The sequence below is a fragment of the Harmonia axyridis genome, chromosome 3 (genome assembly GCF_914767665.1).
Source record: "Harmonia axyridis chromosome 3, icHarAxyr1.1, whole genome shotgun sequence".
In the NCBI taxonomy this organism is placed as follows: Eukaryota; Metazoa; Arthropoda; class Insecta; order Coleoptera; family Coccinellidae; genus Harmonia; species Harmonia axyridis.
The window spans coordinates 4558217-4571853 of NC_059503.1; the positions used below are offsets into that span (position 1 = coordinate 4558217).

Below are 13637 nucleotides of genomic sequence, written 5' to 3' on the forward strand. Positions count from 1 at the left end.
GCAACGCAGAGGCCCTTAAAAACCCACCGAGGCCGCAGTAGAGTGTGGAGCGAAGCCCATAACGCCACCTCTCGGACAGACAGAGTCACTACGTAGGTGTTATTAGTTCACCTACCCTTCCGTAGTGCAACGTAGTGACTTCAAATGGACTATAGTGACTTAATAAAACACAGTGACAACAATTCGTTCAAATTAAGCCTAAAAATGGCGAATAATTCTTTGAAGAGGTGATCTAAATTGGTCAACGGGATTCTGTGATTTAAAGCCTTCAGACTTTTTCTTTGGGGATCACGTGAAAGATTGCCAACGCACAATTGATAACATTCAGCTGCTAATGTGCGAATTGGTCATGAAGAATTTTTTGAAAAGAATATGATGCTGCATCTATTGATTTCTTCTTTAACATCCAAATGAAACCTTCTATTGGTAATCCTTTCGAAATATTGAGACGATATTGTCTAATTTCCTCTAACAATTCAGTTTTAGATAAGGCTTAACTGATTTAGACTTTTGAGTTATCTAAAAGTAAGTGATTAAATTCAATTAATAAAATATTCATATTTGCTCAAATACTGATTATTCATAAAGGGAAAGAAATGAAACACTTCATTTAAACTATTTATTTTCACTTAATCAATTCAACATTGGTAATTATCTGCTGGCACAATAATCAACAGAAACATTGATATATTATTTTATTTACAATATTTACAGGTTTTTTGTCCTATCCGAATACACGAAATAATATTTTTATAGTCTTTAATTCCCTACGAACGTAAATATATACTGAAAGCGAGACATTCGATTATACTTTTTGGAAAAATAGGTACTGAATCTCTCCAGTGCAGCTAGATTGGTCAAGAATATGCAAAGGTTGGTTCTCTAAGGTTTTTATACTAATAAGTTAGCTTTGAAATCAATCGAATATAATTCTTTCTTGATTAACGCAACATTTTAAATGAGTTACAGAATTCCTTTTATAAATTTTTCTCAATTGAATTTTGAGTAACTCACCAATTAACATGAATCTATTTTGGTAATTCAGATATTTTTCAATGTCACAATACAACATAACTTTGTACTGTCAATAAAAATACAATTTCAATACAAAGGTGAGTAAATTAAATTTAAATCCGAAAAGAGTATTGAATACTTCAAATTACAAGCTTTTCAAGAAAAAAAAAACAATAAAAAAAGAAGTTAAAAAAATTACAATGACTTTTCAGTGGGTATGTATACAATGAGCGAAGATCACAAAAGCCTCTGATAGTTTGGAGATATGTATCGAAAATATCAAAATCAACAATCATTTCATTCTCTGTGATAAGTTATGATGGAAAAGGGGTTTCACAAGGTTCTAGGGAAGAGATACTTAGTCTCAACTATTGAAGATCAATCCCCGTACTTTTAATGGATTTGATCGTTCCAAAATTTCAAGATCTTCAGTCTTTTTCTTCCAGTTCGTTTTACTGGAATGTTTTTTTATGGAAAGCTTCAGAATCTAACATGGTTCTAGGTGGATTCTTTTTTCGAAAATCGCAATGAAGTAATCTGATATACAAATTTTAAATTATTGAACACTGTAATGCCGTTACATTTTTTGAAATACTGTGTGGACCAACAAGAACTCTACACCTAGATTTTCAGCTTTAAAATGATATGAGTTTTTTCATCGCCGTAAGTTCAAATACTTGAAGGAAGGAAGCACAATATTGAAGTAACCAGTTTTTTCCCCAAACATCAGAAATTGAGGACTACCTTGATTTTCATTTCAGAGCTGGAAAGTCAGGGTGTAAAGTTTTTTTGGCCCTCCTTGTATACGTTTGTCCAGAATCAACTGTTTCAATGATCACAAGAGAATTATCATTTTTAATCTGATATTTCAGGAAAAAATTGGATGTTTATATGACTTTCCAGTTATTCATGAACGTTGTACCTTCTAACAAAATTTCCTGGAATTTCAGGATAACCTGAATTGTTTCAAATATCAGTTTCATTGGATTTTATCTTTATTCTGAAGCTTTCCCACGTCACTTCCTGTCCAAGGGACCCTTAAAAAATCGCCAATAGAACGTCTTCGTGTTGAGTAGCGAAACGGTCAACTAAATAAAACTAAAACGTCCAATATTCGCCTTCCCTTCTCCAAGTTATTCACGGGCTTGGTGCAGAATCGGAAAGCGCGTCCGATGGTGTTCCGTCGCTTGAGTTTATGGAGAAGGCTCTGTTCGGGGCCCTTCTCTGTCTCAGAACGGAAGGATCGAAGTTTGGGTGTCTCCTCGCATGTTTGCTGCAAAGAAATGGGGTATTAGTTTGATAAATTCAAGCCAAAAATAAAGGGTCAACTTTGAAATGATAAAATTTCAAAATTTCGGTAAATGATTCACATAGTCTGTAGACAGAATAGTTTGAACGATGGGAAATAAGGACATAAAGGTGTTTCGTCGCTATTTGTAATGCTGACTTGAGAGGGTGTCCCGACCTTTAGCTCCTTTCAGGTTTCCCCAGTTTCCTTGTCCCCTTTACCCACATGGTTTTCCACACTTGATTTTCGGATGTGAGAGAGCTCAATATACAATTTACGGATCAACACACAAAAAAAATGTATATTCCTATATCGACAAAACCCTCGAGTTCTGCACAAGACAGTTTTCTATAGTAGTTTAAGTTGGGTTACGTTAATTTCAGTTAAACTGAAGACTATTTGGTGGTGCCTTCTATTGCAGGGGAAGAAAAAACCAAGCTGGACGCAGTCAAAATGGATACAAAATTGAGTCCTTATTTTCAACCATCCTTGTTGCCATTATATTTCCTTCCAGTGGTACATTCTCTCAGGTTTTGCGCTGGTTTTACGCTCAACTGTGTTTGGAAATGATCTAAATTACTTCATAATAAAAAATTATCATTGGAGCCCAATGCTAACATCTTTAAATTAAGAAAAATTGGATCGGTACCTAACAAAAAGTTATAATATGCAATGCGGATGACGCAGTTCTCGTATCAGAAAGTGAAGATGACTTGCAGAGGCTTCTACATGTGTTCAACACAGTAGTTCAATCTCTTGGAATTATAATATCATCCGAGACTAAGTGCATGACCAAATCCAAAACATCTCTCAGATGTAAATTAGTTGTGAAAGAGAGCATCAGGCAAAAAGTGATGAAGCTTAATTACTTGGACCTATAGAAATCTCTAGTTGAGGTGACAGGCGACAGAAGTAAGAACACAAGTGGTAAAGGTAACAAGAATAGCTTTAAAACTCAATGATTCCATATTCGTCAAAAAATATCTGGGTATTGACATTAAAGCTGTACAAAAGCATTATAAGACCTATTCTAACATATGAGACAGAAACAAGACCTGAAATATCGAAGACACGCCAGCTAATGCAGTCAGCAGAGATGAAAATAGTCCAAAGAATAACCGGAAATACTCCGTGAGATGGACAGAGAAGTGATGCCAACAGAAGAACATACAAGATAGACAAAAGCAAAAGATTCAAACCCAAACGCAAAAAAATCAGGACACATTGCAAAGATAATGACAACAATAAAATTATACATGTGACATCGAAAGTAAGGAGACTAGTTAACAGACATAGATTCAAAATTATAAATGAACGAACTGAACTGTGTCATTCCAAATAATTCAACTCGTTCGAATAACCTTTGACTTGACCTTGAACATCTTAAGACGCCCACACGAGATTTTATAAGACGACTTTAAGAATGACAAAATGCAAGTTCCTTCGAGTTTCCAGCTTTCCACTTCTCATTTCTCCGTAATATGACCGGACTAAGTCTTGAACTTTGACGGGAACAATTCCTCAAAAAAAAATTTTTTGGGAGGAAGATTGATGGTGTTGAGGGAGGGGTGAGGTTTGCGGGGTTGGTTTGAATTGATTGAAGCTGGCTCTGAACGTTCCTCTAGATGTTATTGCAGGTGGGATGTTGGCGGGAGCACTTGGAGGATTATTGCGAGATTGATTGATGTTGTCGGATCGGGCAGGTACAAGATTGATTACGAGGAATACATGCGACATTCGTGGGCGGTAATTGGTACGACTGACCGGAAGGAATGTCATCGGAATGCAACTGAGATCATAAAGGATTAGAAATGTATGTATTTTTCTTTAAAAACGAAAAGAATTTTAGAGAAATTCGTACTACGTATTTTTTTGCCTGGTAATACCATTTATTTAAGCTATAAAGGATCTTTGTTTATTTCAACCAAAAGACAAAATTAATTTCTCAAAACTACCAAAATGAAAGGAATAGCCAATAAATCGAATAACAAAATGGACACAAAAAGTTAATCTCTGAAAGATTACTTCCAAAACGAATTGAATTGAGTAAAATAAGTTTAAAATATTCTCTGGAATAAAAATGCAGGTATAGTATATCCAAAGTCACTTGGAGGAAGCCAGAATATTTCCATTATACAAAGTTAGTCCAAGTTTCCAGAAATTCCTTTGACACCAGTGAATTTATTGTCTAACAATACTTTCCAATAAACCCCGGTTTTTAGCGGATCGCGGTATCCACTTCAAATGGATATCTGGCCAAGCGTTTTTATGGACTAGTTCAAGTGACTTTAGATATACTATAACAACATAAAATCTGTCAAAATCATACTGAAACTTCCGGGCATCATCTGAATTTCTCAATGCAAAATTTCATCAGCGTATATCAGATATAAGTTTATTTGAAGAAAACATTTGCAGATATCATTGATATATCAAATGAAAAGGAGTGGTTCCAAATGAGAACCCTGAGGTACTCCCGATTCAACCCTGAGAATGGACGAAAATGCATCATTTATTACCACACAGGTATGACCCAACCCAACTCAATAGATCCATAGAGTAATAAATATAGATAGAGGGAGTATACGCAATTTTTACATGTCCTCAACATGGTTAGATTACGTTGTCGGATTGTGATATATTTTCATATCCATAATTTTACTATATCGTTATGAATGTATATTATATGGAATGAAATATATTTATTTGGGTGATTCCCGATTAAATATGCAAATTTGAATATTTGGAATCCGATATTCTTCCTAATTGTCGAATTTATAATAAGCGGAATATTTATTATTTTCTGTATCTACCTGCTGAAATCCAAGGTTTGGCAACTTTTGCTCTCCTACTATCATCGGTTGTTTTCCGTCGTTTGGCACGCTTAAAGTTTATTTAACGAATTTCTGATATATTTAGGTATTTATTCCAATATATTTTGAGTTAATATGAAACGTCGATTCACTATGGGACATGAGAAGTGCGTTCTTTGTGGAGAAACTCTCGAATTGAGTGAAATATCGTATCACTGATTTGTTTTCATTTCCGCGCGCTTCATGTCAAATTTGATAGTTCATGTTGGGGACAAATTTGCTTACTGAAAATGACATATGCTCCCTCAATCTATGTTTATTACTCATAACTTGCAAAAGTGTCGCATGATGAACTTTGTCAAAAGCTTTGGTCTCTGCTGAATTGAATGGAGTATGGTAAGCGGAATTTTGAAATGAATATTTGATTGAACACCACAATCATCCCCCCTGACGATGATCGAGACCGTCCTTTCATCCCAACGACCCTGGTCAATGACAGAACGACCGGAACAATCAATGTTCCGGTCGACCGGAACCGTTCCCATTTTTCCCCCTAATGGAGCCATCCCTCAGGAGAGACGGGACAAAAGGGGACGTCGTCAAGAAATTCAGTTATTCAAATGCGTCTTCCCCTAAAATTCCCGCTTGTAACAAACACCAGGCGAAAAACAAAGGGATCTGAGAACGGAAAGAAGGACCAGTATTTACCGAATTTATTTGAGGTGCCACCCTTCGCGATTATTAAATCTGTGGACATAATGACTGCCGTTAGATGCGAAATGTGATAAAGTTCCATCCGTTTCGAGCCTTGAATGTGTTTACTGAAAGGTCACGTTCGATTTTTTCAGCTCTTGAAGAGTCGTTTTTTTGGGCGCTCGTTATCTGAAAAGATCATTTCGTCGTTATGTCTTTAATTTTAAAATTTTGAAAGGCCAAATAATAATATACATAAATTTAGGGAGCCTATGTCATTTTCAGTAAGCAACATTTGTCCCCAACAAGTTTGACACGAAGCGCGCGGAAATGAAAACATATCAGTGATACGATATTTCACTCAATTCACGAGTTTCTCCACAAAGAATGCACTTCTTATGTCCCATAATGAATCAACGTTTCATAGTAACTCAAAATATATTGAAATAAATAGCTAAATATATCAAAAATTCAGAAAACAAACTTCAAGCGCGCCAAACGACGTGAAACAACCGATGACACTAGGAGAGCAAAAGTTGCCAAACCTTTGATATCAGCAGGTAGATACAGAAAATAATAAATAATCTGCTTATTACAAATTCCAAATTAGGAAAATATCGATTTCAAATATTCAAATTTGCATATTTAATCGGGAATCACTTAAATAAATATATTTCATTCAATATAAAATACATTCATAACGATATAGTAAAATTGTGGATTTGAAAATATATCACAATCCGACAACCTAACCTAACCATAATGGGGACATGAAAAATTGCGTATACCCCCTCTATCTATGTTTATTACTCTAAGTATCGAATCTATTGAGTTGGGTTGGGTCATACCTGTGCGATAGATTTCAATTCGACATAATAAATGATGCATTTTCGTCCATTCACAGGGTTGCATCGGGAGTGCCTCAGGGTTCTCATTTGGAATCACTACTTTTCTTCAATATATCAATAGTATCTGCAAATATTTTCTTCGCACCAACTTCTAACTTCACGCGGATGAAATTTTGTATTGAGAAATTCAGATGATGCCAGGAATTAATGTATCATAAATCAAGTGTGCTCAAAGACCTGAATTTCCCCCAGTACCTAACTTTAGTTATTATTTCGCATAAACTTTTCATTAATCACATTATTCCTGATTTTCATTTATATTTTCGATTTGTGTACAACCCTGACGACTTCAAAATTGAGCTTAAAGACCAAGATATAAAAATGTATGGATTAACAAAACGAATTGAAAAATTTGTTGAACTTAGAATAACGATTTATTGCACAAAAACAAATTAACTAACAAAATTCTCATCACTGAGCTGATGAGTTATCTTATCGATAAGCTTCTTCGTCCCTATGAAACCAACAATGTATATTGACTGCAATATTCCCAGCTCCCGAAAAGCACTTTGTATTGTGGCATTGTTTCCCGAGCTCTCTTCCTTCAGAAGTTTTCCTATCAGCTAATAAGGAAACTCAAAAGATGGTCCCACGTTCCTTGTTTTAATGACATATCCTAGCAGGAGCAATATGTAAAGGAGAACGGAGTCGTACATCTGGAGCACAAAGACTCAAACGGAGCTCAAAGAGTACAAGCATTCAATTAAGATGCTCCTCGGAAAACGGATATTTCATCTCCCATCTTACAGTTACTGTACAACTCTTTCTCCTTCCTCCCCTTCGACGCTTCGAAGACATCGCTAATCCCTCCGAGGAACCCTTCAGATGTAGAGGAAAACAGCGTGAAATATCTCCTAATTGAAATTAATAAGAACGACCAAAATGGTTGGGATGATCGCAGTGTGCTGTGGACGTGAGAGCAATAGGGATCGGGTCGGAACCGATGTTGACGGGCGAGTAATCGATTACGTAGGATCCGGAACAGTGTAATCTCGTCCGCGTGAATTTTATTTGAGTTTAACGCCATTTCGACACCCATACTTTTGTCTTCAAATGACGGTAGTTATTTTATTGAACATCTTCGAAAAATCTTCAGTAAACTGTTTGTCGGTTTAAGGTGTCACAACTCTTCCTGAAGGTTGGATTGGAGTGAAAGAATTTCTACTGATTCTTCTAATTTGTTACCGCTATAGTTTACAGTATTTCACTTACATCTTAGCGGATGACATCTGGGATGTATGAGGAACACGCATGGATTCAGGAAAAACAGGTCTGCTATAGGTGCTATATTCGAAATCCTCAAAATTATGTATTTATACTTTACTTGACATTGAGAAACTACTACTTGACATGAACTTGAGTGGATTTCAAGTCAAGAAGCTTGAATATCAAGTCAAGTCGTGAATTCCTACTTCTGATGTACAGAATTTTTGTTCTGATTTTGGCAAGCTCCTAATCCATCAATACCTACAGAGCGTTTTCTATTTTCTATCGAGATATAGGGTGTTTTTTTTCGAGGTATATAACTTTAAGTTGGCATTACTGTTCAAGATGGCGACTGATTTAACAGCTGTCAAGTGATTTGGCAAATAGTGCAAAAATGAGATTGCCGTTGTTCCCGATTTTCATAAGCGAATTTTGTTTAGCGATGAAGCACACTTCTGGTTGAATGACTACGTCAACAAAACTGTCGCATTTGGAGTGAAGCTAATCCTCAAGTGTATGTCGAAACACCGTTACTGACTGTTTGGTGCGCTTTATGGGCTGGTGGATTCATTGGTCCATACTTCTTCAAAAACGATGATGGCCAGAACGTAACAGTCGATGGTGATCGGTATAGAGCCATTATTACTAACTTTTTCATTGAACAACCATGATGTCCAGGAGGAGGTTCCAACAAGACGGCGCAACATGTCACACAGCTCGTGCCACAATTGACTTATTGAAAGACACGTTTGGTGACCGCCTAATTTCACGTTTTGGACCTGTGAATTGGCCTCAAAGATCTTGTGATTTAACACCGCTAGATTACTTTCTGTGGGGCTATGTGAAGTCATCGGTCTATGCGGATAAGCCACAAACCCTTGACCATTTGGAAGACAACATTCGCCGTGTTATTGCCGATATACGTCCACAAATGTTGGAAAAAGTCATCGAGAATTGGACGTCCAGATTGGACTACATCCGAGCCAGCCGTAGCGGTCATATGCCAGAAATCATATTCAAAATGTAATGCCACAAAATTATCTTGCGGATAAATAAAATTCATGTCAATCAAATAATCCATCGTTGTTTTATTGCAATTTATAGTTCTATACCTCTAAAAAAAACCCTTTTACTTGACATGAACTTGAGTGGATTTCAAGTCAAGAAGCTTGAATATCAGGTCAAGTCGTGAATTCCTGCTTCTGATGTACAGAATTTTTGTTCTGCTTTTGGCAAGCTCCTAATCCATCAATACCTACAGAGCGTTTTCTATTTCCTTTATCGAGAGATACCTCAAGATGGATTGCCTGAGGTGCCCTTTTTAGGTTGCCCAGTTCTGGAGTTGTGCATACTATATGCTGGTAGTGCTAGATGTCAGTACTTAGGAGAATGAAGGTTTGAGACTATCGATTTCGGTCTAGGCGTCTCCATCTACATGGCATACTCAGTACTAAAAACTCATCAGTTGCCTACTCTAAAACGTGATGTAGTGATGGAAACATCAGATTCAAGCTACGAAATCAGAATATCCAACTTACACCATCGTGTAACAAAACTAATTTACCAAAATCGACACCGAGCTATGTCGGCGCGACAAGCAGATGGACTATACAATCCGTATAAATTGAGAGTTCGGCAACAGATAGATCCCGATTTCCAGCGAGCCAGTTCCAAGTAAATGCCCCGCCAATCAGATTTGTGTACAACATTATCCCGTCTGTACTTTCGAATTCATTATGGCAACGCCAGAACAGATTAGATATTCCGTAAGCCGGCTACAATTATCCGATTCGACATTCTGTCTCGATGACCCCGTAAATAACAACTGTTCCAATACTGTTCCGGGACAGTGGCGGCCCGTGGCTTTTCGATTATTGTGAGCTATTCCGTTATTGATTTGTTCAGCCCATATTAACTGCTCGCCCAAGGCTGTGACGTCAGAATTGGGTTTGTATCACATTACTCTGATACTTGAAGAAACAGAAATACGCTCTATTAGTGATGACGTTACACACCGCCATTTTAGTTCTCCTGTCAGTGTTCGGAATCCAAACAAACAAATTAGTACGTTGTCGTTGAAGGAAATGGCTTATTTTGATAAATAAGATTATTTAAGAAACGATTTTACTATTAATTGATAGACAGAAGGTACGAGATTAATGCCAGTAAGTTCGAACTTGAAGTTCAACTAATAAACACGGATTTTTACAAAATCTGGGGAATGATACAGGATTCAAACTTACTGGTATTAAGCTCGTTCCTTCTGTCTATCAATTAATACTGAAATCGTTCCTCAAATACTCTTATTTATGAAAATAAGCCAATTCCTTCAACTACACCGTACTGATTTGAATGACAATTTATTTTAAATTTAAAATAAATCAAATAATTTGACAACTTTGTGTCTAATCCTTCACAATAATATATCTGTATGATATATCTGAATATATCATACAGATATATTATTGTGAAGGATTAGACACAAAGTTGTCAAATTATTTGATTTATATTAAATATCCTTCATCAAGAAGACTCATTAAACTTTTACAATTTATTTGTTTGGATTCCGAACACTGACAGAAGAACCAAAAATGGCGGTGTTGACCTTCCACTAATAGAGCATATTGTTTGGGTGTGAATAGAATCTAAACTTCTAGATATCTTCTCTTCTTCGTCCTACGTTAGGACTTTGTCCTATGTTTACATCAATGGTTTCCAGGCTGCAGCTGGTATGGAGAAGACCAGCTTCCATACCATCTCCTTTCTCTCTTTGGCAATCTTTGCCAACAGATCATCTGTATTTTGTCTATGTGGTCTCTCGTTTCATCGGTTTTTTGCCCGTTTTACTACATCTTGAATATCACATATTCCTAATCTCTGAATCCCTAACTATAAGTTCTACATACTAACCTCAAGTGGTCGCTCCTCATGAATTTCTTACTGCAAACTGGACAGGCGAAATTTTTCTCACCAGTGTGCGTTCTTGTGTGCCTTGCCAATTCATCTGATCGTGCGAAACGTTTTCCACAACCATCCCAGCTACAAGGGAATGGTCTTTCTCCTGTAACAAGAGAAATACACGTTAATTTTTTATTTTCCAATATAATTCGAGAGAGATATTTTGGCCAAATCAGAACTGAAATTTATTCATTTATACATATGTAGAATATTGTGAAATTTGTTTCTAATAATCTGAGAACTTCACTAATTCCTACAATTGTTTCACTCATTGATAGTGAGGATTTTTTAAATCGAAAATAGGATTTTTATTATTTTTTTTTTCGTGTACTAATTGATTCACTGTATGATTTCATAACTGCAATATTAATAGTGTTTACGTCAAATAAAAGTTATATAAGTTATTGCGGGTTTGGAAACAGAGACAAAACAGAGACCAAGTTTCAAATATGTTTGTGAGTAAAAAGTGATAACGAATATTTAACGATTACCGCGATGCTAGAATTATTTGCAGAGATCCTGTATAGAAGATAATCAAAAATAAAGATGATATCATCACAGAATATTATTGTTCTTCATATTATGACAAACAACGCAACAATTTCTTCGGAACTCGGAGAACGAAGACGAAAAACCCATTTTCCACCATCTCGAATTTGTAGATTCGCTCAAAAGTACATTCCGGGGTGTATATGGAAACTGAACGACAGAAAGCAGAAACTGTACGAGCTGTTACATTCGAATTTATATTGACTGGAGTAAACGATGCCATAAAACTCCGGCAATGAAATAAGAACAGTTTTCAGAATTCACTCTATGTGGCTGTCTTCTACACACTGGTTTCTCTCCTCCCACATTCATGAAAAATTTATGCTCGGGTACCTACGAATTCTAGGGACATTTTCTTGTTTTAGTATTCATCTACATTTGATGTTCCCACGTCTCGTAATACGGGATATTTCAATTGAATTCGAGTTTAAGGTGAGTCCGTTTTGAGAGTTTATTCTACCAAAATAGGCAGCAAAATGAAAGTAGGGATTTCTTTCCATAATGTCCAACAGCGTTTGTTTGAATCAATATAAGTGAAGGTAGAGATTCACGGCTTGACTTGATATTCACGCTACTTGACTTGGGCTTGACTTGAAATAACTCAAGTTCAAGTCAAGTAGTAGTTTTTCAATGTCAAGTAATAGTTTTTCAATGTCAAGTATAGTTTTTCAATGTAAAGTATTTATTTATCAAATATTTGACTTGACATTGAAAAACTGTTACTTGACTTTTACTTGAGTCGATTTCAAGTCGAGCCCAAATCAAGTAACTCGAATATCAAGTAAAGCCGTAAATCCCTAAGTAAAACGATGAGACTCAGCTGCAGATGTCTGCATATTGAAGCAGAAAGAAAATTAAAACCTCCCGCGAATGACGAGAATTTGGCTGGTAAGCCGACATATTCAATCGAGAATAACTTTATGATGCAGACACAAATCGACTTATATTTCGATAGCGTTATGTTTACAAATACCTAAGCCTATTGTATGTCATCTACGATCTATTTATTTCGACTATCAATTACCGCCTCAGCCAATGGCGGAAGCAACGTTGTACACCAAATATTTGATCGAAAATGGGTTTAACTTTATCCAGGGTACACTGTTGTATGAACATGACAATTTTTTAATCGAAATTGGCTGTTCATTGGAAGAATTTTAGGAATAATAAAATTGACTTGGCCTTATCAGAAATCCCAATCTAACTAAAGAGTAGCATATTTTTCACAGCATGAAAACAATTCTTTCTCTCTGTAGTTTCAGAAACTCTGTTGACCATTGTTGCTGAATCATCGATTAGTTTGTTCGGGTACAATAGTTTTAGAAATTATAGTTCCCCGTGTTCCTTGAATTCTCTAACTGAGTATACCGTCTAGACAAAGGGTTTCTAAAACTCCTAGGTAATAAATTCGCGAACGAAATATACCCAGGGTGTGTCGATAAAGTTGGGTCCATCAAAGTGCTGAACCGAGGTCTGTACGAGCGTCTGAACAAAATGCATGATGAATAAGAATGGACCACGGACAAAGCAGAAAGAAACTTTTCACTTCAATACAATGTGATTCCCGGAGTTAGACTCTATCAGAACTTCTGAGCTGGTGGAAATTCAATTTGTTCAAGTCCCCACATTCTTGGGCTGGATTTTCGGAAGTTGGCACAATCCTAATTTCTCAAAGATGGTTTTTTCAGGGACAGACAAGACCGTATAAAAGTGATAACACTGTAATCTTGCAGAATCTGTTTACCTTAAATATGATTTTTCAAGAACCAGTAAAGATTATAGAATAATATAATATAATAACACACGGCCTGGCTAACCAGCACTTCCGCTCTTATGAAGAAGTAAAAAATTGGATCGATTCGTGGATAGCTTCAAAAGATGAACAACGCTGGATTCGTACACTGCCCGAAAGATGAGAGAAAGTAGTGGCCAGCGATGGACAATACTTTGAATCATAAATGAATAACCAGTTTTTTACAATGAAGCCTCGAATTTCGGAAAAAAACGACGGAAGCAAAGTTGTAAGCCTATGTACTTTGAATCGATTTAGGACTGGTCATCATGGTCGTTGCTCTTCAAATGGCCCTCTCTTGAAAGCCCACTATCTGAGTGTGACGTGGAAGAAACCATTGACCACTTGGTGAATATGAATACTTGTCGGATTTATAAGTTTCATGATTGTTTCCGAGCTATCAATTCATCAATTGA

General features: G+C 36.3%; 1 protein-coding gene across 1 annotated transcript in view; it reads right to left on the reverse strand.

Annotated features, from left to right (window-relative positions):
• Nucleotides 1-605: 605 nt before the first annotated feature.
• Nucleotides 606-13637, reverse strand: part of LOC123675880 (Krueppel-like factor 13) — a 191569-nt gene continuing 178537 nt past the window's right edge. Inside the window, exons 2-3 of the mRNA XM_045611421.1 lie at nt 10833-10983; nt 606-2287 (exon numbers count right to left, since the gene is read on the reverse strand). Coding sequence (XP_045467377.1) covers nt 2152-2287; nt 10833-10983 — 287 coding nt within the window. The 3' untranslated portion in view covers nt 606-2151. The remainder of the gene's footprint in view (nt 2288-10832; nt 10984-13637) is intronic.